This window comes from Nomascus leucogenys, chromosome 12 (genome assembly GCF_006542625.1).
Source record: "Nomascus leucogenys isolate Asia chromosome 12, Asia_NLE_v1, whole genome shotgun sequence".
Taxonomy (NCBI): domain Eukaryota; kingdom Metazoa; phylum Chordata; class Mammalia; order Primates; family Hylobatidae; genus Nomascus; species Nomascus leucogenys.
The window spans coordinates 83,688,352-83,712,988 of NC_044392.1; the positions used below are offsets into that span (position 1 = coordinate 83,688,352).

At 35.2% G+C, this 24,637-nt stretch overlaps 1 protein-coding gene across 12 annotated transcripts in view; it reads left to right on the plus strand.

Moving 5' to 3' along the window:
- Positions 1-18,069, plus strand: part of ZNF644 (zinc finger protein 644) — a 108,405-nt gene extending 90,336 nt beyond the window's left edge. For 11 of the 12 annotated variants that reach the window (XM_003260037.4, XM_030825055.1, XM_030825054.1 and 8 more), the window contains 2 exons: positions 15,201-15,303; positions 16,379-18,069. In XM_003260037.4, coding sequence (XP_003260085.1) covers positions 15,201-15,303; positions 16,379-16,571 — 296 coding nt within the window. In that variant the 3' untranslated portion in view covers positions 16,572-18,069. The remainder of the gene's footprint in view (positions 1-15,200; positions 15,304-16,378) is intronic. The other variant, XM_003260036.4, reaches the window with a different exon arrangement.
- Positions 18,070-24,637: the final 6,568 nt, after the last annotated feature.

Below are 24,637 nucleotides of genomic sequence, written 5' to 3' on the forward strand. Positions count from 1 at the left end.
CTGGGATTACAGGCGTGAGCCACCGAGCCCGGCCTGAAGGTGGGTTTAAAATGGGGAGTATTCTGGTGAAGACTGAATAAATAAGAGTCTAATTAAAAAGAGCAGAGATCCAAGAAGTGCTTAGGCCTAAATTAGACTTTGGAGGACTTAATATTCCATTCTGATTATTCAAGCAGATTATGCAAATATCCAATAAGGCAAGATATCTCCAGTCCAGATTTTATTAGTCCATTAAAAAAATGCTTTTACTTCATCTGAAAATTCTGCAAAACACAGGATTAATTACTTATAAATAACTGGTAGTAAATCTCCATTTACCGAGAATGCATTTATGAAGATTATCTAAAAAATCTTCATTATCAGAGAGAAAAGTAATGTAGGATGACTGGGAATATATTTAGGTCCTGAAGAATAAAAGAGGGTGTTATTTTAAAAATATGATTAAGTACTACCAAAATATTAGAAGTACTAGGAAATAGAAAGCATGTGTTTGGCAGTCCTAGGCAAAGAAAAGGAAAATGAGAAACTGAAGAAAGCCTAGGGTCATATTTTCCACACCCAGTAGCCACTTTTGAGAAACTTTAAAAACTAATGCTTCTTTTTCTTGGAAATTCTGAAACATTTTTTCCCTCATTAAAAAAAAATTCTTGATCAGTAGAGCTACACAGATGTCATTGCTGCTTATTCATGCCAACTAAGAAGTTTTTTTCAAGCTTTATTAACTTTTTTGTTTTCCAAATAGAGAATTCTGTGTTGTATTTACAAACTCCACATACCAATTATCCCCCATATCAATATCACTGTTACAAAGCAGTGGTCCTAAAAACCTATGGCCCTAGAAGGTTCCACTTGGTTATTATAAGTGATTTATTAATTCATATGAGTAACAGGCATCATTTTTCAAGAATACATGATCTTTTAATGAATAAAATGCAAATTCATTTTTATAAAATCTTACCTTAGTATATCACAAAATTGGAACAATGTAAAGGGAAAAAAGGTAGGAATAAAGCCTCCCTAACCACGTCCAGTATGTGTATTTCTAGTTTAAGCAGTCTTAATTCATGTAGATTTTAAGTTGTATGGTCCACTCTTGAATACAAAGCTTAGATACCCGCAGACTAAATGGTAAAGGCCATTTGGTTACCTGTGATAGAATAAACTTTCAAGCCTTCTTAGAAGCCACAAGCTCCTGGTCTCTTCTGTGGGAACTGGTGACCTTTTGAGGGAAGAAAAATATTTCTTCTAACTTATAATCTCTTCAGGTATCCTGAATACACTGAAAAGGATACCTCTTTTCTTCCCAAAATACCTGTTTACTGGTGACTTAAATACTTCTACTCATGTGATGGTTCTCAATCTTTATTGGAGTCACCGACATCTTTGAGAATTTCATGAAAGCTGTGGGCCCCATCCCAGAAACATGCACTTATTCGTTCTCAGATAAAAATTTTTCTGTGTATAGGCTTTGCGTATCTCCTGAAGGCTATCATCAATTTGTCTGGTGGCAAATTGAGAAAGGAGAGATGCCAAAATAAAAGGAAAGTAGAAACAGAACTAGGAATCAGAAGCCCTAAGAAGTTCTTTTTTTTTTTTTTAAAGAGCAGAAGATGCTTAAAATGCAAGAATTGCATAATAGCAAAACTAATTGTGGGGTCATTATCTTCCCTAATATTTGTAAAAGGAACCGATGGAGGAAATAGGAAAGGTTTAGAATTGAAGATTTGGAAGAGGTAGGCAGACTTGGGACAGTTAAATTGTCATAAAAGAATAATTTCACAGATTAAAGTTTTGCCCAGAACTGTCCCAGTTTATTTTCTGTTGGGTAGGTTCAAATAAATTGTTTAATAATTTTTATGTGTCTTCACTTGTAGATAATTTATGAAGCTGTTTTACTTCCTTTCCCCGATCAATCTTTATCAAAGTAGACTAGAATCAAAGGGTTTGTTTTATATCCTATATTGTAAATTTAAGGCAGACTTCTTATTCAAGAGTTTATTCTAGTTATTTATAGAATGCAGTAATGGTAGGGTTTTTTGAGATTTTGTTCTCTTTAATGTTTTACATGCTGATACAGATTTTTTCTGGTTAATTTTCTATACAGTTTAATAAGAACATATAGTTTTCATTAAATACTGAAATTTTATAATGTAGCTTATATTAATTACTTCTGGACTTTTTATTTTACTGATTAGCTTTTTTTGTGCCTAATGTTTTAATTAAATGATGTGTTTTTATGCTAGCAATATTAAGAACATAGTTCTATTAAGTTGTTAATGGAGTGACTATACATACTAGTTTACCTTGTTGTCACACCTAAGTACTAGTGCCTCTTTTACTCTCATAAGTGTCCTGGATTGAATGATAAATTAATCATCCTGGTTATTAAAATTGCTAAAGCATTTAAAATTAAGGTAAAGCATATTCTATCAACCTAATCTGCAATCAGGAAAAAAAATATATTTTGAGGTCAAAATAAGAGTGAATTTCAACAGGTAGGGAAAGGGAAATACAGTCAGAGTAGAGAGAATGTTGTTAAAGGAAGTAGATCTGTCAGATGAATGCCACAGTGCTTCTCTATGGTAGACAGCATGTTGTTATCTTTTGAAAAGAAGAAACAATGATGGTAGCATTCAGCATTTTAATTGGGACTTTATTTTACATCTTGACCACATATACAAACTTACATTAATACAAACACACAGTTCCTTGTTCACTCACCTAAATGCACTTTTAATATTTTCTTTTTTATTATATTCTTTGTTGTGAAAAATTAATGCTGGTCATGAGCCAGTAAATTGATTTGCTACCCACTAAGAAGTCACTATCATAGATTGAAGACAGTGCCCTAACTGCCTCTTTCTCTTAGGTGTTGGTACTGACCAATGGTAGTAGTATCTTAGAAGTCATAACTCTTCTGTGGCAGCAGGTGAATGAGCAGGATACTCATTCTATCCACATTTTTCTCTCTAGATCACTTTTGTAAATCAAATGCTAACCTCTTAACCTCTGGGACTTAAAGTAATTGGAAATTTCTAGTTACTCATTTAAAAATTAATGCAAGAAAAATATTTTTATATTTGGGAGGGGCTTCATTTCATTATCTTCAGAACACTTTTGTGTGTATGTGTGAGACGGAATTTCACCCTTGTTGCCCAGCCTGGAGTGCAATGGTGCAATCTTGGCTCACTGCAACCTCTGCCTCCCAGGTTCAAGTGATTCTCCTGGCTCAGCCTCCTGAGTAGCTGGGATTACAGGCACACGCCACCACGCCCAGCTAATTTTGTATTTTTAGTAGAGATGGGGTTTCTCCATGTTGGTCAGGCTGGTCTCGACCTCCTGACTTCAGGTGATCCACCTGCCTGGGCTTCCCAAAGTGCTGGGATTACAGGCGTGAGCCACTGTGCCCAGCCCAGAACCCAGAACACTTTCTTGATACGTTTTGGAAGTAAAGCCCAATTGTTGCTATTCTACAACAAATGACTTATCCATCATAATTATCTGACTTTTCTGATGAGGTCAATACCACTAGTGCAATATATTAACATTTTTAAAAAATCAAGTCAGTGTTTTATTTTTCATACCATCTACTTTTAAGTGTAATCATAGTAGGTTTCTTTTGCCTGTTTTCAGCTTTAATGATATAATTGGCCACACAGGACTGTAACAAGTACTAATGAACATATAGCACAGTGTCAGGTGCTGAATGGGTTTGTAAGCCACTAGAAAAGTCATTCTTACATTGTGGAATGTGCTATGGGAGCACTTTCTGGTGTGATAGAAAAAGTAGTATTGTGAAAGCTTCCCAATGTGCATTAAATTATTTGTTCATTCATGAGTGTCGCTGTAGTGTCTTTAAAAAATAATATAGTATTGCATGTTTGAAAAATTGCATGTTTTCATAGTGGTTCATTCAGCCTGAAAGAGTGTAAGTAGAAAATTTTGATCTTCTTATTAAGATTAAATTCCAAATGAGTGAACTTGCTTCTGCTTAAAGCAAACACCTTGATAATTCTTCCAGACTGGGCTGAGGGAGGATATGTGAAAAGTACGAGACATGTCTCTGCTGTCAGAGAACTTAGGAAAGGATTGTTGACAACATAATAAAACTATCAAAATTTGAAAACTGTGCAAGATAGTATACAACTAAATGGCATATTGGCTTTAAGTGTTGTAGGGGTTCAGGTTATTTTAGTCTAAGCCTCCTTTTGAGGGGAGCTGGGAATTGAGATTCCTTTTTTTTCTGATGCCCTTACTTTTTGTCTCATTGAATTAGAGCTTGTAAAAAACAGAAAAAGAAAATGAATAAAAGTAGTTCATGCTGGTGTGCTTCTTGTCACTTTTTAAATGCAAGAGAACAACAAAACCAGCAGTCACACAAAATTTTATTCATTCAACCCAAGTTTGAGTTCTTGTACCAAGACTGTGCTCATCGCTGAGCCAGTAAAGATACTGCACTCCAGCTGCATAAACATAATCATAACCCAGTGGGAAAAGATCAAGTATGCTATTACAGAAAGGTTTATATGGTTTCAGCCAGACCCTGAACTTGAAGGATGCAGTAGAGTTTTAGGAAGACAAGATGAAGTGTAGAGCATTTCAGGCAGAGAAGAACATAGTGTGGACACAAAGGGATGAAATTTGGACTTCAAGTGTCAGGAGTGAAACTTGGACTTCAAGTGTCAGAAGATTTGGTTACAGATGTTTGAGAAAATTGTAGTGCCAGAAAGGTGGGGTTGGTGCTTTGAATGCTTGGTAAAAAAAATTAGGAAGTCATTAAAGGATGTTTTAAAAATAAGGGGGCCGGGCGTGGTGGCTCACACTTGTAATCCCAGCACTTTGGGAGGCTGAGGCAGGCAGATCACCTAAGGTCAGGAGTGTGAGACCATCCTGGCCAACATGGTGAAACCCTGCCTCTACTAAAAAAAAATACAAAAAATTAGCCAGGCGTAGTGGTACGTGCCTGTAATCCCAGCTATTCGGGAGGCTGAGGCAGGAGGATTGCATGAACCCGGAAGCTAGAGGTTGCAGTGAGCCGAGATTGTGCCATTGCAGTCCAGCCTGGGCAACAAGAGCAAAACTCAAAAAAAAATAATAATAATTATAATTAGCCAAGTGTGGTGGTATGCACCTGTAATCTCAGCTACTCAGGAGGCTGAGGCAGGAGAATTGCTTGAACCTGGGAGGTGCAGGTTGCAGTGAGCCAAGATTGTGCCACTGCACTCCAGCTTGGGTGACAGAGTGAGACTCCGTCTCATAAATAAATACAAAAGAAAAATAGGCCAGGCACGGTGGCTAACACCTGTAATCCCAACACTTTGGGAGGCCAAGGCGGGAGGATCACCTGAGGTCAGGAGTTTGAGACCAGCCTGGCCAACATGGTGAAACTCCGTCTCTACTAAAAAATACGAAAAAGTAGCCAGGCGTGGTGGTGGGTGCCTGTAATCCCAGCTACTTAGGAGGCTGAGGCAGGAGAATCGCTTAAACCTGAGAGGTGGAGGTTGCAGTGAGCCGAGATCATGCCATTGCACTCCAGCCTGGGCAACAGAGCAAGACTCCATCTCCAAGGAAGGAAGGAAGGGAGGAAGGGAGGAAGGGAAGAAGGGAGGGAGGGAGAGAGGGAGGGCAGAGAGAGAGAAGAAAAATAAGAGAATGGTATGGTCAAACTTATATTTTAAAAAGCCATTCATGAGACAGTGAAAAGATGGGTCTTTATATTTCTTAGCTTTAACTTATTTCTATAGTACTGTTCTTCATTAAGAGCATATATGTGTATACATTTATCTGCACAGTAGCATATCATTTATAAATGATTAGCAAGGTAATGAATGATCTGAGTTGAGTAAATTCTCTAGGTGACTGAAGAATAGTCCCTTAATTGTTAATAACTTGATTTTTCCTAACCAATTTGGTGGTTATTGCTCTAAAATGTTGTTCTTGTTTTTGCCTTGAGTAGCTTGGATATAATTTCATCGAGTATTTTGGGTAACCCTTATAGATACTCTACTGTTTTATTATTCCAGCAAGAATTAGGCTATTTCCCCACCATACTAAAAAATGATTGGCTGATTTTTTCACTAATTCAGCAAGCATTTTTTTTCACCTCCAACTGTGCTAAGTATGCAGAGATACATTGGATCTTACAATACAGTAGAAGCACCTATATGCATAACTGTAATACAAGACAAATTGGTAAGTGCCATTGGAGAGGTATGCATGAAATACTGTGGAATTTCAGAGAAAGAGGAAGACACTTTCAGCTAGACTAGGATCTCCCAAGGCTTTTGGAATTAGCATTTGAATGGACCCTGTTGTATAGCTAACTGAAATGGAAATGGGGGTCAGGGGTGGGGAAGAGAAATGCCTGAAGAAGGGAGCAAGGTGGGACAATGTGGTAAGTTTATTAGAAATACTAGGAAGTAGGAGGTAAGGGAATTGAGTTGGACTGGTAAAGTGAGTCAGATAGATGACATAGAATGCTAGTCTAAGATGTTGGAATTAACTTTGTAGTGGGGAACTATTTGAATATAGAATTTGTGTAATGCCTTTGAAATTGCTTTTTAAATAAAGGATTTGGTGGAGAGGAGGAAAAATTGCAGGATAGATCATTTTAAGAGTCCTGTACCAGGTCAGTGACATTAAGAATGTAAAAAGAGTGGTACTAGATGTATGGGTAATATTATGGAAATAAAATAAGCAGGATATGGTAGATTAGAGATAAGAGATGGCTCAAGATTTTAAATCTGAGTGACTGTCTGGTAGAAGGGCAGGCTTCATTACTTCTCTGTCATTTACTAGCAACACTTCATCATCCAGCTATCCACTATAACAAAGTGTCATCTTAAAAGCAGGAGATCTACAAATTTGGAAAAGAGAGCTTTATTTCTTAGAAAGCTTGAAGCCTGCAGGCTTGGAAGTGTATCCTCAGACAGAGACCAAAAGCAAGCCCTTCAAAGGAGGAAGGATGAGACAGGAAGTTATGTTGAATGAGTTGGATAAGTATACATATTCAACAGGTTACAGGAGGAGCTATGAATATTCATGAGTGGGTACACACATGCTTAGTGTGCAAACTCCATGTTACATACATCCCATGTTCACTTTGAGGTAGCGACCTAACATTTAATCATAGTAAAATTAGGATTTACATGTCAAAAGGTGAAACAGAGTTCATAGGCACCCTATGTGCAGCCTTTGTGGACCAGCTAGAACCAGTTGGTGATCTCTTATCAGGAAGGAATGCTGGTCAGTTCAAAACCACAAAAACAGAGGGGAGTCTGGCTTCTGAGTTAGGCAATTGGTTGATATCAGTGGTGGAGCAAGTCTTTTGAAAGGGTTGGTTTCTTTTTAACTCTTAGGAAAGGAAGTTTTATGGTGGTTAGTGAGGGAGGAGACCTAATGAGACTTGCTTCACCTCCTGTCCCATCATGGCTGCGAACTCAATTTTTAAGATTTCTCTGGGGTCACCTTGGCAAAGAGAAGGGTGTCCATTCAGTCTGCTGTAGAACTTAGAATTTTATTTTTATTTCTCAAAAGCAAATAACCACACTTGTTGAATCAGTAAGTTTGTTTTTAGGAGAATATAGCCTAAGAGTTACACCATTGTAGCATAAAATACTTAAATTTTATGATGCTTGTTTTTTGCTGCTCATTGGTTCCAAAAGGAGGGTGATCTGTTTTGACTGACATCTTGTTTTTCATGCAAGTCTTATCTAGTTTCCTAGCATTACTATTGGTTTAATTATTTACTAAGTTTCTGGGTTTTGCTTTTTTTTTTTTTTTAATATATGTTTGGGCATTTTAAATGTATCTAATTCTATCCTCAGTTACAATGTTTGTGTTTGCTATGATTTTTATTCTCTAAGCCTTAAATAATGAGATTCAGAAAATATCATGAGGTATAGAGTTTATTCAAGCCCAAAGCTTGAGGATGGCCACCTGGGAGCATAGGTTCAAGTTGCCCTGGATATACACTGTGATTAGCAGCAGTTACAAGTGAGTTTTTAAGAAAAAAGGCGGTTTCTATGTTTATTTACCAAGAATTTACATTAAGATAATGTAAGCTATCGATTGGCTATACATTGTTCTTTGTATCACAGATTTCAGGAACATAAAAATAATGGGTGAGGCATCAGGTCAGGAACATAATGAATGCCTAATTTAAACAATTGCCCTCCCCTCATTGGGGGGCATGAGAGTCAAGTGACTGAAGTCCTCTACTGCAGTCATTCTGGGCCTGGTAAATCTTGCATACTGTACATAGCTGACTGCTGAGCTGCTTTCCTTCTCTCAATTCTAACATGAATTTCTTGAATGCTGTTTGTAATCTGGATTAAGGTAGAATAAGCCCTTATAATATAACAAGGCATGTGGTTGGCCAGAACTAAATTTTAGGTAATGTTTTAATTGACTTCATGGAAATAATAAAATAACACTCAAGACTTTCTCTATTGGAGGTTAGGGCAAAAGGACGGCTTATTGGTAGGTAGTTCCTCACTTATGGCGGAAGTAGAAAAAAGTAGAAAAGTAGAATTTACTTTTTTTTTTTGGTATGCCTAGGGTTTGAAGAATGAGGTTAATTCTTGTTATGTATTTAATTGTAGCTTAGCTGGAAGTTGGCTAAAACAGAAAATACCTGATCAATACCATGTTTGGTTATAGTTTGAATTTTGGCCGGAATGTGTAAAGTTCTTGAGAACTATAAAAAGCCAAATCAGATGCATTGCGACCATGGATTTGTGCCATTTATATTTACTAATATATTGTTGTGAGTCCTATCTAATTTAAGTTAAATATGGTTGTATTGAAAATAAAGGAAATTTTAAAGTTAGGTGGTTTTCTTAGCTAATTTTATGATCAAGAACAATTATTGTTACTACATCTGAAATGATATATCAGAAATACGGAGATTTTAGAGGGCAGGGACTGTGATTATTTTGTTTGTAATTCTAAACAAAAGTGACTTAAAGCAGATTGTCATTATGTACTTTAATGTTTATACTAATTTCAGATCTGTCTTAGAAAAGTGGTTGATGTTGATGGCTAATGCCTATTTTGCTTAATAAAACAGCATACAAGTCGAACTTACTTGAAAAGAAAATTTTAAGTGTTATTTTCTTACCTGTTACCACAAAGAAGTGATACGTTTGCTATCCTATCAACTCTTAACTGACCAGGAAGCCACTTGTAGTTGTGATATTGTTAGCTTTTTTAGTTTTGGGCAAGCTGGTAAAACTAGCCTGCCTCTAATTCCTGTTTATAAAAATGTGTGATGAAGTATCATATTTATGTCTAGCTTTTCCCTTTACATAGAGAATACTTCCTCAAAATATCCTTTAGTAATCACCCCTTCTACTTTGAAATAGCGGAGTCTTCTACAAATTGTACTTTTTCTTTAACTGAATCCATTCAAGTTTAAATAAAAGGCTACTTCCATTTCCTTTAACTCTTTCTCTGAACTATAAGGCTTTTGACTATGCATAATATAACTTCCTACTTTGTAGGACAAACTCAAGCAACCAGTCCTTGTGGACTAATAATTGTAAAACCACAAACCTAATTCTTAAAGCAAAGGAAATCTGCTTTCCAGGTATTTTGCATTTCATCCTCTTCCAGGTAAATTATTAAAACATGCAGGAACTAGTTAACTTTGCCACTGATTGCTGTGTGATTGAGTTACTTATCTTTTTTTCAGTCATTGGGAGTGGAAACTCTAAAAATTAATGCAAGTTATTTAGGGTACTAAAAAATTATCCAATTTTAGAGTGAAAATTTCAAGGGAAAATGATGATGAAAATAAATACTTTTGAGGTTACCAAATGTGTATCTTTATACGTCATTCCTGATTGTAAGGGAAACATTGCTTTTTATAACTTAAACTACTCATCTTGGGAATAATGAAGTGGTATAGCTAGGAGCAAAGAACTGATGTTGGTAGGAGTAGGAGAGTCCTTTTCGATTTTAATACTGTGTAGAGTGGGGATTTAATTTTTCTCTTAATAGCTTTTGTTTTTTTTTTTGAACGGGCCAAGAGATTGAGGGGTGGAACTGAATGCAGCCTTTCTCATTTATGACAGTAGATACTCAGGTCCCAGGATTATTTGCAGAGTCCAATGCAAAATGAGTATGTGGTAGACCCCATTCAAAAATGAATAGTTTCAAGGCTGCAATAGTAGAGCATTAAACTGAGTGTGGGGCTCTCCCTATATGACTGCACAAGTTGGACACCCATGAAGCTGGTCTCCTAGGCACTTTGTACAGAAAGAAAGATAAAAGCTGAATAAATGAAACTTTGGCTTCTCAACAATTGGCTTTCTCTACCCCATTCCTGTTTTACACAAGCTAGCATGTTGTTTGTTCGTTTGTTTGTTTGTTTGTTTTTCTAAAAAAAGGGCCCTGATTCTTTTTCAGTTGAGGCCAAAGGATAGAAAATGATATTTGCAGTCTTTGTATATGCTTGGGGCTTATGAACGTTGAAGGATTAGTGACAACAGTTATAATTGAATTTATTACTAACACAGGAACAGAAAACCAATACTGAATGTTCTCACTTATAAGTGGGAGCTAAACAACGAGAACACATGGACACAAAGAAGGGAGCAGCAGACTGGGGCCTACCTTGAGGGTGGAGGGTAGGAGGAGGGAGATAATGAAAAAAACTACCTATCAGGTACTATGCTTATTGCCTGGGTGATGAAATAGTCTGTACACCAACTCCCGTGACAATTTACGTATATAACAAACCTGCACATGTACCCCTGAAGTTAAAATAAAGGTTTAAAAAAAAGAGTTTATTTTTCTATCTTACACTTGTGTACCCTTTGGCATGTGTGCATCCTCTTCCCACCTCACCACTGCCACCACCACCTCCATCACCAACTTTTTAATAGTGGTGGAATGATGATTTACCTGTTTGTGTCATGTTTATTCCTACTGTAGTTCTGAATGAGCTCATAGCTAATATTGTCCACCAAACTTATACAGGCCAACCACTTAGAGAAGAAATTTTCTTCCCTCTCATAGGGGTATACTGTGCCTCTTACTTTGGGTATAGATAACCCAGTTGCTTCACTTTGTCCTAGAGATACCAGCAACCAATTAGAAAAGAAACGGATTAAACAAGGCTTTTAAGTAATTGGGCAGGTGAGAATGATTACAAATAAAAATACTTTGGTGGCGAATGTTAATTTAGTTATGGTGTGCTTTATCAAAGAAGTTCCAGATGTTTTTATGAAATCTCATTCTCTTGGGTCATTTATATCGTGAAGGAAAAAGAAAATGAAACTCATTGAAGCAATTATTGTATAAAATGGGCAGAAAGGTGGAAAGAGCAAAAGATTTTAATGTCAAAGTCAAAAGTAAATTCTTAATCTTCTTTGTATAAAGCTAAATAATGGCTCAGAAAACAGACTTGAATTTTTATGTGTTGTGTTATCTATTTATTTGCTTTGCACCAATCTGGTTTAGTGCTTTGGCATGTTGTTGTCGTCATGATCATTGGTCATCGTATTCATAGCATAGCAGTGTGGTGTTCTTTTTGAGGACTCATAAGTTTATTGTATTTCTCTTTCATATTTGTATTTGACCAAGACAAATATCTTACTGAAAGGTATATTCTATTTTTTTTTTTTTGCATTTGACCTTACAGCTCAATTTATTCTCCATATAAGTAAAATATTCTCAGTAGCAATTTAGATCTTTTATAAATCAGGTAACTTGAAAGATTTTTGACAGCCTTTTGGTTGAAATTGATCACTTAAACAGTTTCTGCCCACTGAATAGTAATCTTAGGAAGGTTTGGATGACTGGATTTGTTTCTTTCTAAAGAAGCTTATACTTGAAAAGAATATTAATACTTTCTAAAAATAATTTTTTAATATATTTGAAGTATAGAAACTGTTAGATTTAAAATACTTCGTAAAGAGAAAAGAGTGTGTGGGTTTTTTGTTTTTAAGTTGCTTGAAGTTTTTTGGTCACTAACAAGTGCAAATAAAATCCTATTACAAAAAAAGGCTTTGTGTAACAAAGTTATCTATTTGGCAGATTATTCATATAAACAACTCTGTTAAAGCTTTGGCTGTTTATCACAGATATTGATGAGCTGCATTATATTAAAACTGAATGTGTTAGTGATCTGTATTTAATGTTATAGTGGCTACTGGTACAGTCCAGAACAAAACTACTTTTCCCTCTAGATATAATAAAATCTCTTAAGTGAGAATATTGGTATAACAGACATGTTTGTACCTCATCCTTTTCATTTATTGAAATTTTCTGTGTAAATCATCCTTTTATGTAGAGGGTCCTATATAGATGTGTCTCCTTTTTGTGCAGTTTTAATATGTTAAATACTCAATTTTAAACAGATTTTCCCAAAGATATGGGCAATATCACAGGAGTGGGGTTGGATATTGGCATTAGAAAAAACTATTTTAAAATATGCTCATGTTTCACCTGCTCAAAAATATAACATTTCAGGAGATAATCTAGAATTGATGAAGATATTAAAACACTGAGGCATTTAGATTTCAATTTCCATAGATCCCAGATTTTTAATATTTTAACTTTATGAGTAAGTTTCTAGGGATTCTCAGTGCATGAGATTCTGTAACCTTAACTTTGGAGCCCTGGGTTCTAGAGATGATTGATCAGTCATATGCTGGCAAAGTTGTCCTGCTTTCCAAGGTCATAATACCTTCAAATACTCATTGCTACAAAAATGATGTCAATCTCATTTCAAGTTTAGATCTGATCATTCATAAAACAGCCTAAACTTAAGAGTTTCCACAGTCCATAAAGCATCAAAAGCCATAAAATAATTCTTTTTTCCCTATTAAAGAAAAAGCCAAAAATATTTCTATATTTTAGAATAAACATTTCCAGTTCCATTTTTAAAATATTAACAACATGTAAATTTAAATCCTTTGTAACTGATAAAATGTTCTTTTGCATATTTCCCTACCATCCTCTGCCCCCTTCCTCAATTTGCTTTACACCCCTAACATTAACATTCTGTGAACAAATTTTTAAGGGTTGTTGTAATGTATTCTATTTGTATCCTACAGTAATTTATTTGCATTTTAAAAGGAGTTTGAATACAGTGTGGCAATTTTGACAACCAGCAAGCTCATCAAAGTAAGATTCTACCTGTAATCTTATGATACACCAAATGCCTGCTCTATTCTGCCTAACACAGACAAGGATCCATCTTTACAAATGGAAAGAATAGCTGACATCTAGTAGCACTTACTCTTTGAGTTCCCTGAACTCTATTTCTAGTATATGAATCACTCATAACCCACTTAAATTCAGATTGCTCACCAAAGCGATTAGGAAAAAGGTTTTTCCTACTGGTTACAAAGTATTTCACTCTTGTAGTTGTTGTGAATAACCTAGTTTCTGTACATAAGCTGGCCTGGTCAGTGATTTATATCTAGGATAATGAAGTATGTGTGACTGCAGCAACATATTTAAACAAATGATGCACAATGTTGTACGGGAGTATTACCTGTATTAAATGGGAGTAAAACATTTTCATTCATAGGCTGTCTAAATATCAATGGTTAAATTACTGAGTTTTGCTTTATTTTTACTGCAGAAGTATTTGTTGAGTTCCTACTACATGCCAGGCTCTTGACTGAGATAACTAATAAGATCCTTATAAGATTTTTCTATTCCAGAGTTTGGTTGTTTAGTTTTGAATTGCCCATTCTTTAATACCTAACTTGACTTCTAGTAGTTCTTTACTTATTAGACTCTTCTTCTAAGGATAAACAGAAAAAGACTGTGTCCTAGATTTTACTTTTGAATAGGCAGGTGACAGGAAGCTGAAACCAGTGGCTTCAATGAGATTTAGGTTTCTTGTGGTTTTGAATTTTCTGTATGACATTTCTGTTAGCATTGCCATTTGACTAAGGAACTATGTTTACTGGTTTTGTAATAGTAGCATCTATTCTTTTGGAATCTGGACTTTGAACAATTCGTTTCACAGAGTCATTGAATAGCCAGTTCCTTCTCTCTTACTTAGAATTTTTCCAGGGAATTTTTCACATGGCAGGATAATGGAAGAAAAGCCATTTGGGTAACTCTTCTGTTACATTTGTATCCCTCCCCGCTTGGATCCCTACAGATAAATTCTTACCTTCTCTTCCTGCTAATTGACCAGCAGCACCCTGGATTGCTATCATCCCTTTGTCCAAAGAAATGGTGTAGCTGTATTCAAAGACCTATAAAATGTTATGTGCTATCTATTTCTACCTATAAAAAATACCTTTTTTTTCTTTTTAAAATCAGGTTGTTTTAGAATAAATAAAGGAAAAGTCAAGTAATGGAAAAATTTCAAGAACAGTTCACTTAAAATTTTGGTCTATTTTAGTTTTTTTTTACCTTTTCAAATCACATTTTAAAATAAGAGTTGGAGAAAATGTAAAATGAAAAATGTGTAAAGAATAGTTAGCATTAAATATCAGATCCAATTGTAAACTTACGTGAGATAATATGGATTTATATTTATTTTCTAGTAAAATAAAACTTACTGCGTAATTGATTATTGTATACGCAATACAAGTTAAGTTCAAAAATGAAAGTTGAGCTTTTTTTGTCCTTTCAAATGTAGGGCCACCATACAATTTTAAAAGCTATTTATTATTATAGAATTCATGGTGAATCACTATGAAAATTGATTTTTCATTGAGCTTTTAATTACGTTGTCCATATTCCCTTACTGAGTTTTCCAAGTATAGAAGACCTACTTAATGGATCATTAATCAAATGCAAACTTAATTTAATGATCTCAAATAAAAGATTCTATTTTTCTAGAAATAAGAGTAAACCAGATATTAAAATTATGTATGATTATAAAAGTAAAGATTACCATTATTGTAATAATTGACCAATTTAGTAGTTTCAAGTTATTTAGTTACATTTTCTCAGTTCTAGTTTGGTGTGGTAAAACATTATTTGAAAAGGCAGTACAGGAAGAATACAGATAGTATTCTTCAGTACACATAATACCACTGTACAGTATAGATAATATTACTGCTATTACACAATCAGCAAGTTGAATGCATGCTTCAGGGAATAGGGAAATGAATGCAGACTTTTTCAAACTGATTTAGATGGTCTGACCTCTCTAGAAAAATGTGTGTATGTATATTTTGAAATATGTAAGGAATGTTAAGTCTTTCTCTTCCCCTTTTTAGCCTTAGATTGTAAGCAAAAGAAATCAAGGTCAAGATCTGGAAGCAAGAAGAAAATGCTAACATTACCTCATGGTGCTGACGAGGTTTACATTCTCCGATGCAGGTATATGCCTATATTGCCAAATCTGATCAGTTTCTTCATACTTTGCTTTGAAACATACTAGCTATTTTCATTTGGGATTTTTAATTTGTGCCAGAGTGTGCATTCTCAACAATCAAGTTATAAATGAACTTTTTTGGAGATAGGCTTAAAATCTTAATTCAGCTCACATTATCCTGTACTTCAACAACTGATGAATCAAGTTTTTTACATTAGCCAATAGTAATGTAAATCTATTATACCGTGATTTATTAAAGTAGCTTGGCCAGGTGTGGTGGCTCATGCCTGTAATTCCAGCACTTTGGGTGGCCAAGATGGGTGGATCACTTGAGGCCAGGAGTTCAAGACCAGTCTGGCCAACATGATGAAACCTCGTGTCTACTAAAAATACCAAAATTAGCCAGGCTTTGTGGCGGGTGCCTGTGATCCCAGCTACTCGGGAGGCTGAGGCAGGAGAATTGCTTGAGCCCAGGAGGTGGAGGTTGCAGTGGGCCGAGATCACACCACTGCACTCCAGCCTAAGCGACAGAGCAAGACTCTGCCTCAGAAAAAATAAAAAAGAAAAATCTAGCTTTCCTTGTGTTTATTCGGTTTGTATGGTTTAATTTTGTTTGGTTAGATGTTTTGCTGTCTTGAGTTCTCGCTTATTGGGAACACATTTTCTCTCCCCTCAGAGTCATGCCTTCTTCCGTACTCACACTCACACACAACACACATGAACAAACATAGACACAATGCAATTTAAGGAATGCTAAATTGGGGAAGGGTCTTTTCTAAAGAGTGACATATTTTGGAGTAATAGTTGTTGTTTCAAGTGAATTAAGATGTGTAGATGTTAATTTTAACATAATAATGCTCCCACCTATACAAAGATTACTGGAGTTTATTATAGCTGTTAATAAACATATGAATTGGGAGTTTTGATGTTTTATTAAATCATTTGACTTTATTTAGAAACTTTATCAAGTGCTGTCTTTAAAATATGATAAAGTTTATTCCTTATGTTTTAGGACTTTATGTGAATTGGTTTTAAAGAAAGAGAATTGGTCATGTTAAGAGAATTGTTATCTTTCTGTAGGTTTTGTGGCCTAGTCTTTCGAGGACCCTTGTCTGTTCAGGAAGACTGGATTAAGCACTTACAGCGACATATTGTAAACGCTAATCTTCCACGGACTGGAGCTGGCATGGTGGAAGTCACGTCACTACTTAAAAAGCCTGCCTCCATTACAGAAACTTCGTTTTCTCTGCTAATGGCCGAAGCAGCTTCATAGAACCAGGACACCTTTTAAATAGCCAATTTGAATTGGATGTAAATTTGAAATTCTTTTTTTTTTAAGCCACATTAAATTATGTTTATAAATACTAAAGCAGGAAAATGGGGGGAAAGTGAATTACAATGACATCAGAGCAAACTGAATACTTAAAACAGTAAGTAGTCTATATATTTTATATAGGGTGGAAGATGTGTTTTTAAGGTTTATGAAGTTTTGTTGGTTAACTGTGTTCACTCAGTAAAAGAGCAGTACATGTAAGCAGCCATTAATAAACTGTTGCACATGGATACTTATAGACAGACTTATTGGACAATTATGTTTTTTGCAGTGTTACCAGAATCAAGGCTCTGTTTATTCCCCACAAGACTTGCATAGAAAAATAAGATATTATATTTTGTTTGTATGTATTTAGTGTTTTGTATAATACCAAGAACGGCTGACTAAATTTACTCAAATTAGGGCATTAAATATCATGTACTTCATAGTTTGAGACTGTTCACTCAAATAGGGCAGAGTACTATTCTATCTAGATGTGTAAGTGTTTTTTTTAAAATCACATGGAACGGTTTTTTTTATACTAAAAAGTGGAGGGAGATTTGTTTAAACAAGTATTTCTAAAAGAAATATGTACATAGTTCTGGAAATTATTTGTGGTAAGGAAATATTCTTTACTCCAGTTGCATTTCTCAGACAATAAAGTGGTGCATCCATGCTACCTCCTACTTTGTCAACAAAGATGCTATTTACCCTTTACATTTTTGTATCATAATAGATTTTAAAAATCTAATGTTCTTTATTGCAAGACATTCTTTTGTTAACAGGTTTATTTCTTTTTAATGTTTTACCTAAAATTTGACATGCTTACAGGACAGGTTTGCCTCTTACTTTATTTAACATTGTAGAAATGTAATTAATAAACAATGCTCACTACACAGTTTAGAATAGACGTTCTCATTTATATTATCTTCCAAATTTGATCAGTTAGCAAAACTTAATACACCAATTAAAATATTTCTACATATGATGAGAATGTTTACAATTTAAATTTTAGAACTTGTTTTGGATGTGATTATATGTACGAAAATCGTGTAACACTATGCTCATGCTAGGAATCGACATAACAGAATTACTGAAATAAATGTGCTGTGAGGAATGGAAAATATGGTGCAGGTGTCTTGGTCATGATAAATTGTGATTCTTTTTAAAAATTTTTTCCAGAAACAAATTAGGTATTTTAATCTGAAATCAGATTCCTTTACAAACAACAAGTTTTTGTATGCAAGCACCATTTTATTTCATGTAGTATGGCTAATACTATAGTTGAACCAAGGATATGCATTGATTCTTTGCTTCATATGTAAATAAAGTTAAAAACAGTTAAGGAGTATTTTGGTAGAGTATATACATACCTCACTGCCAGTGAAATTGCTTTCCTATGGTATATCTCCTTACCAGAAAAATCTCTAAATAAAAAAAGGTTTAAAGAAAATTAAAATGTGAAACATTTCTTATTTTTATCATTGGTGGTAATAGTTCACTTCAGGTTGTGTTTCATTGGATTTAAATTGTTTATACTTACCAGGTTACTTGGTTCACAGAGCATAGTTTTTCTAGAATCACCTCATTGGTCAATATAATGTATGTGAGAAAGATCATTTTCTCCCTTTCGTGATTAATCAAACCTCTAAATTCAGAACCATCTTACATGCAAAATTAGAAGGTTGGACTAGATGGATCATTCCCAACCAAGGGTCTCCTGATCCTTAGGTTAATAGATAAGGGAAAAGTACTTGTAAGTTATTTTCAATTTTACAAAAGTCCCAATAAAAACTATGTATTTGTCTATAGTGACAAAACTAACTAAAACATCCCATTTCTTTACTTTTGACTGAAAATATACCAAGTCTGTATATATTGGTTATCTCTTACTGAACAAGTTTCATTGATAGTTATATGCCTTTGAATATGTATTTTTAAATTGGAAGACATACTACATAGCAAGTGGAGTCCAGAAGTTAAAAAAAAAAAATCATAGCACGATTCTTGTGGGAAGGCTAGTAGTCACTAGAGCCCCTTTCCACTCTAATTATTTATTTTTATTTTTATTTTTTTAAGACAGGGTTTTACTCTGTCACCCCGGCTGGAGTGCAATGGTGTGATCGTATCTCACTGCAGACTCAACCTCTCAGGACTCAAGTGATCCTCCCACTTCAGCCTCCCAAGTAGCTGGAATTAAAAGCACACGTCATCACTTTTGGCTAGTTTTTGTATTTTTTGTAGAGACATAGAGTTTTACCATGTTGCCCAGGCTGTGCTTGAACTCCTGGGCTCAAGAGATCCTTCCGCCTTTGCCTCCCAAAGTGTTGAGATTACAGGCATGCGCCACCACACCTGGCCCCCTAATTCTTACACTTCTATGATTTTGTCTTATCAGGCCAAATATCAACATGTGTGAATACAAGTAGAATTAGTTTGACCACAAGTTTCAGAATTAAAACTACATTTAATTTTAAAATATGTTGAACTATATGTAAACAATTATTTCTCCTTCTAGTTATATAAAGAATTCAGTCATCAGAATAAAATATTTCGCATCAGAAACAGTAGACTAGAGTGACTCCTGAAAAGTAAATTAAGCAAAGAGCATTTTTCATAGTAAAGATATTTGGGTTACAAAATTTAAAGAATTCTTTAGGAAGCATTCAAAATTCATCTTTTATTTGGCAACTAGAAAGTCAATAATATGTTTTCATTTGGTTCCCACTAGAAGAAAAGTGTAAAATACTGTCTCAAGTTACATAATAGATTTTTATGTCAGCATATGGCCTGATTTATCATTCAATATTAACTAATTTTCTTTTAATTCTTTTACTGTTGCCTGAGATATGCGAGCTTCTAATGCTAAATTAGGGCTTTAAAAAATTCCAGTCTGGGCCGGGCGCAGTGGCTTACGCCTGTAATCCTAGCACTTTGGGAGGCCGAGGCGGGCGGATCACGAAGTCGGGAGATCGAGACCATCCTGGCTAACACGGTGAAACCCCGTCTCTACTAAAAATACAAAAAAATTAGCGGGCGTGGCTGCGTGCACCTCTAGTCCCAGCTGCTGGGGAGGCTGAGGCAGGAGAATGGCGTGAACCTGGGAGGTGGAGCTTGCAGTGAGCTGAGATCGTGCCACTGCACTCCAGCCTGGGTGACAGAGCAAGACTCCGTCTCAAAAAAAAAAAAAAAATTCCAGGCTGAAGTGTTGATTTATTTAATGGCTTCAAGACAAAAATGTTAACTTCTATGTATTATTTTCCACTATACTTCTTTAGAGTATATTAGAACTGTGGCATAACTCATATCTGTATTTTAGATTTTACTTATTTAATTATGGGTTGGGGAGATAATGGCTTCTCAGTAATTTATTAGACAAACTTTTTTAAAGGACATATACATAACTTCTCAAGGACTGTCCAATTAGAACACAGAATCCAAAGGATCACTCTGGGTTTTTCCTCACTAAGAAAATGTAATAGACCAGGCACAGTAGCTCACGCCTGTAATCCCAGCACTTTTGCAGTGTGAGGTAGAAGGATCACATGAGCCCAGGAGTTCAAAATCAGCCTGAGCAACATAGCAAGACCCCATCTCTATGAAAGAATTTTTTTTTTTTTTTTAAAAAGACATGGTGCTGTGCACCAGTAGTCCCAGCTACTCAAAGAGAGGCTGAGGTGGGAGGATTGCTTGAGCCCAGGAGTTCAAGGTGAACACAGTGAGCTATGACCATGCCACTGCCCTCCGTACTGGGGCAACAGAGTGAGGCCCAGTCTCTTAAAAAAAAAAATGTAATCTATGCCCATTTAAAAAATATTAGAAAAACAAAAAAATAAAAATTGGGGAAATCACCTGTGATAGTATCACTCAAAGATACCTACTTTTAAATAGCTTGATATATTTATTTATCTTATCTATCTTACTGTTTTAATATAATTATGATCAGAATGTATTATAACGTATCTTGTTTTACCATTAATTTTAAATTCGGGTGCTGCATTGTATAGATTAACCTTTGAATACCACATAAATTTATGTTAACCCTTGAATGTGACAGAAGCCAGTCCCCATCTGTGATATTTCAAATGACAGACTAGAATCACTTTTCATCCCCACTGCAGAAGATAGCTATCGTATTTCTTTCTTTTTTTTTTTTTTTTTTTTTTGAGACGGAGTCTCGCTCTGTCGCCCAGGCTGGAGTGCAGTGGCGCAAGCTCCGCCTCCCGGGTTCACGCCATTCTCCTGCCTCAGCCTCTCCGAGTAGCTGGGACTACAGGCGCCCGCCACCACGCCCGGCTAATTGTTTGTATTTTTTGGTAGAGATGGGGTTTCACCATGGTCTCGATCTCCTGACCTCGTGATCCGCCCGCCTCGGCCTCCCAAAGTGCCGGGATTACAAGTGTGAGCCACCGCGCCCGGCCTTATCATATTTATTTCAACAATGGGAACTTGTTTTCTTATTTTGAGGGCCAGCCACATTCAGTTATAGATCTTTCATCAGTAGCCATACGTTTACTACAACCTTGGTTTTTCTTATCACAAATTATTGAATAATACCTGTAATAGTTCAGGCAAACAACAACTGTAATAATAAATAAAATTTACAGAATTGATTCTTCATACTGCATGGTTCTTAGATTAGGCCAAAAATCAAGGTGAACAAAGAGTGCATATAATCTAATAAATTATTGATTTATTTCTTGTTAAAATTTTAGGTAAGAAAAAGAAAAAAATACTTCTAATTCCCCACATTAAAAATTCATCATATGCCCCTCTAGTCTTTTTTTTGTTTGTAGACTTTTTCCTTTAAAAAAAAAAAAAGAATTTGCTATGCAGAAATTGACCCTTTATTCTCTTAGCAGTAGATCCATGAGCATTTTCATGCCACTAAATATTCATCTTAAATATACTTAAATTTTTTACAATTTTCCATTATCCTGTACATTATTTACTCCTCCATTATTGCTCATGTTATATTGTCTCCAGGATTGGGCATCATAAAGAATACTTTTGTTGGCCCAGCACCGGTGGCTCACACCTGTAATCCCAGCACTTTGGGAGGCCGAGGTGGGCAGATCACTTGAGGTCAGGAGTTCAAGACCAGCCTGATCAACATGGTGAAACTCCTTCTCTACTAAAAATACAAAAATTAACTGGGCGTGGTGGCAGGCGCCTGTAATCCCAGCTACTCAGGAGGCTGAGGCAGGAGAATCACTTGAACCCGGAAGGTGGAGGTTGCAGTGAGCTGAGATCGTGCCATTGCCCTCTAGTCTGGGCAACGGAGTGAGACTCAGTCTCAAAAAAAAAAGTGCTTTTGATGATCACTCTTGCAGTAAATTGTACACATCCAAAATTATTTCCTTAGAATAAATTTCTAGTAGTAGAGTTAATCAAGAGTTGAATATTCCTCATACAGTTGAGGCTTTACGTATACATTTCCAAATTATTATTCAGAAAGGTTATATAACTGTATTCTCTTAACTTCAATGTATGGAGACTGGTTTCAGTTCCTGTCATCCTTGCCAAGTATATTATTCTAAACAAAACAAAACTTTGCTTATTTAGTATGTAAAAAGTATTGTGTTCAATTTTAACTGGTAAATGAAAGCAAAATATGTGAGCTTTTGTTCTTAAAGACATTACCTTTCTGATTTAAAATGAATATAATTATATATAATAATATAATACATACAATTATATTTTGCTGGATAATATGTCTAAAATAACTTAAGCTCTGATTTCATAATTGGCCACCAGAATAATGGAGAGTTTTAGGTGTCCTTAACCTGTAGTCTTTTTCAAGAGATCTTTGACTATTGTATTGTGTGATGTGTCTATATACATTTTTCTGGGAGCTCCATAGCACTTAATTGCTCTGTGACCCCCACCTACCCCCAAAAAAGTAAACAATAACTTCTTTGAAAGTAGCATATGTCACCTATCAACTGTCAAGTGGTTTGTGTTTTTGAGTATAATCCTAGACAAATTTGAATTAAAATTAACCCTCAAAATCTTCCAGCATATAAATTGGTGTTGTTTGAGAATTAAAAAAAAAAAAAAAAAAAACTTCTGGCATAGGTTTTTTTGTTTGCTTTTATATAATGTGAAAAACAGCATTAAATGTGAATTGTTTTGTGTCTTCTGAACAAGTTGGTAGACAAATACTACTTAGAAGTTTGTTCTAAAAAGATGATTTCTTAAGGATATAAATCCAAAGATTTAGTTCGTTCTTAAGTTTCTAAGGTCAAACTCCTGGTTTTTTGTTTGTTTGTTTGTTTCTATTGATGAGTTTAGCAAATTTCAGCAAATACTTTGAAGTAAGGAGCTTTTAGATAATGTGTAGTCACATTTACAACCTTAGTAGAATTTTAAAAACATTTAAAAGTGCATTTCTAAATTCAGTATATTCAGTTTCTATTTCAAGAACCTCCGTTCCCTGATTTAAAACCTTTTCAAGTACATAAGTATCTTTTATAAACAGAACAAATTAGTCTTAATATGTAGAATCTTGAATTATCTTTGCTATTTCAATGCCTCAGATAACTTAATAAGATTTTTACTTTAAAATGATTAGTACAAGTCCATGTTGATTACTCATTTACACATTTTTAGATTGGATTTAGAAGGCTGAACCGTTAATGTTAAGCTAATAGACCAGATAATTCTTAAATATTATAAATACTCAAAATGTTTAAAGTATGAACAAATTGCCACTTACCAAATTGGCTTTATTGTGAGATAAAGTACATAAATATGTTACTCTGATATTTAAAGAAATAACCTTAATTACCCTAAAGACAAGATGTAGAACATTGCCAGCATCCCCAATTAAATTCTTTCTTCTGTTTACCATTATTCTGACTTTTCTAATAATCATTTGTTTACCATTCTTAATAGTTTGACCTCTTAGAAAGCATGCAGTCTGCTTTGTCCTGTTTTTGTATTTCATAGAAATGGAATTAGACTGCGTGTCCTCTTTTGTGACCTGTTGCTTTTGCTTAATACCATCTTTGAAGTTCATCTCTGTTTTTGTTAGTAACTATAGTTTATTCATTTTCATTGTTGTATTTTTTTTTTTTTTTGAGACGGAGTCTTGCTCTGTTGCCCAGGCTGGAGTGCAGTGGCACAATCTTGGCTCACTGCAACCTCCGCCTCCTGGGTTCAAGCAATTCTCCTGCCTCAGTCTCCTGAGTAGCTGGGATTACAAACGCCCACCACCACACCCAGCTAATTTTTTTGTGTTTTCAATAGAGTTGGGGTTTCACCATGTTGGCCAGGCTGGTCTCAAACTCCTGACCTCAAGTGATCCACCTACCTCAGCCTCCCAAAATGCTGGGATTACAGGAGTGAGCCACTGCACCCGGCTTCGTTGTTGTGTATTATTATATAGATATGCCACATTTAATTATCCATTTTTGTTCTTGATAGACATTTGAGTTGTTTTCAGCTTATGGCTTTTAAAAGCTGTGGAGCTATGAACACTTTTATTATGTCTCATGATGAACATCTGCAGGTTTCTCTTAAGGTACACGCCAAGGAGTGGGATTTTTTAGTCATAGACTGTATAGTTTATGCTTCTTAGATAAAGCCAAACTTTTCTAAAAAATGATTGTAGATGTTTTTACTCCCAGAAGGAGTGTGTCAGAGTTCTTGTTCCTCTGTATCCTCACTAATACAGTCAGACTTTTAAATTTTTACTCGTTAGTGCATATAAATATTTCATTGTGAACTTAATTTACATTTCCCTGATTACTATAAGGCTGATTATCCTTTCTTAGGTTTATTGGCCACCTGTGTTTCTCTTTTGAAAAATGTCTTTACTGATCGCCCATTTTTTTCTATTGGGATGTCTGTCTTTTTCCATATTGACTCTTAGGAATTCCATTAATCCTTAGGTTGTATGTGTTGCAGATATCCTCTACTTTGTGGCTGTACTTTTCACTTGCTTTATGATGACTTCCAATAAATCCTTTTAAATTTTGTAGTCATTTTATGGCACATGTTCTTGGCTTTTATATGTCTGGTGA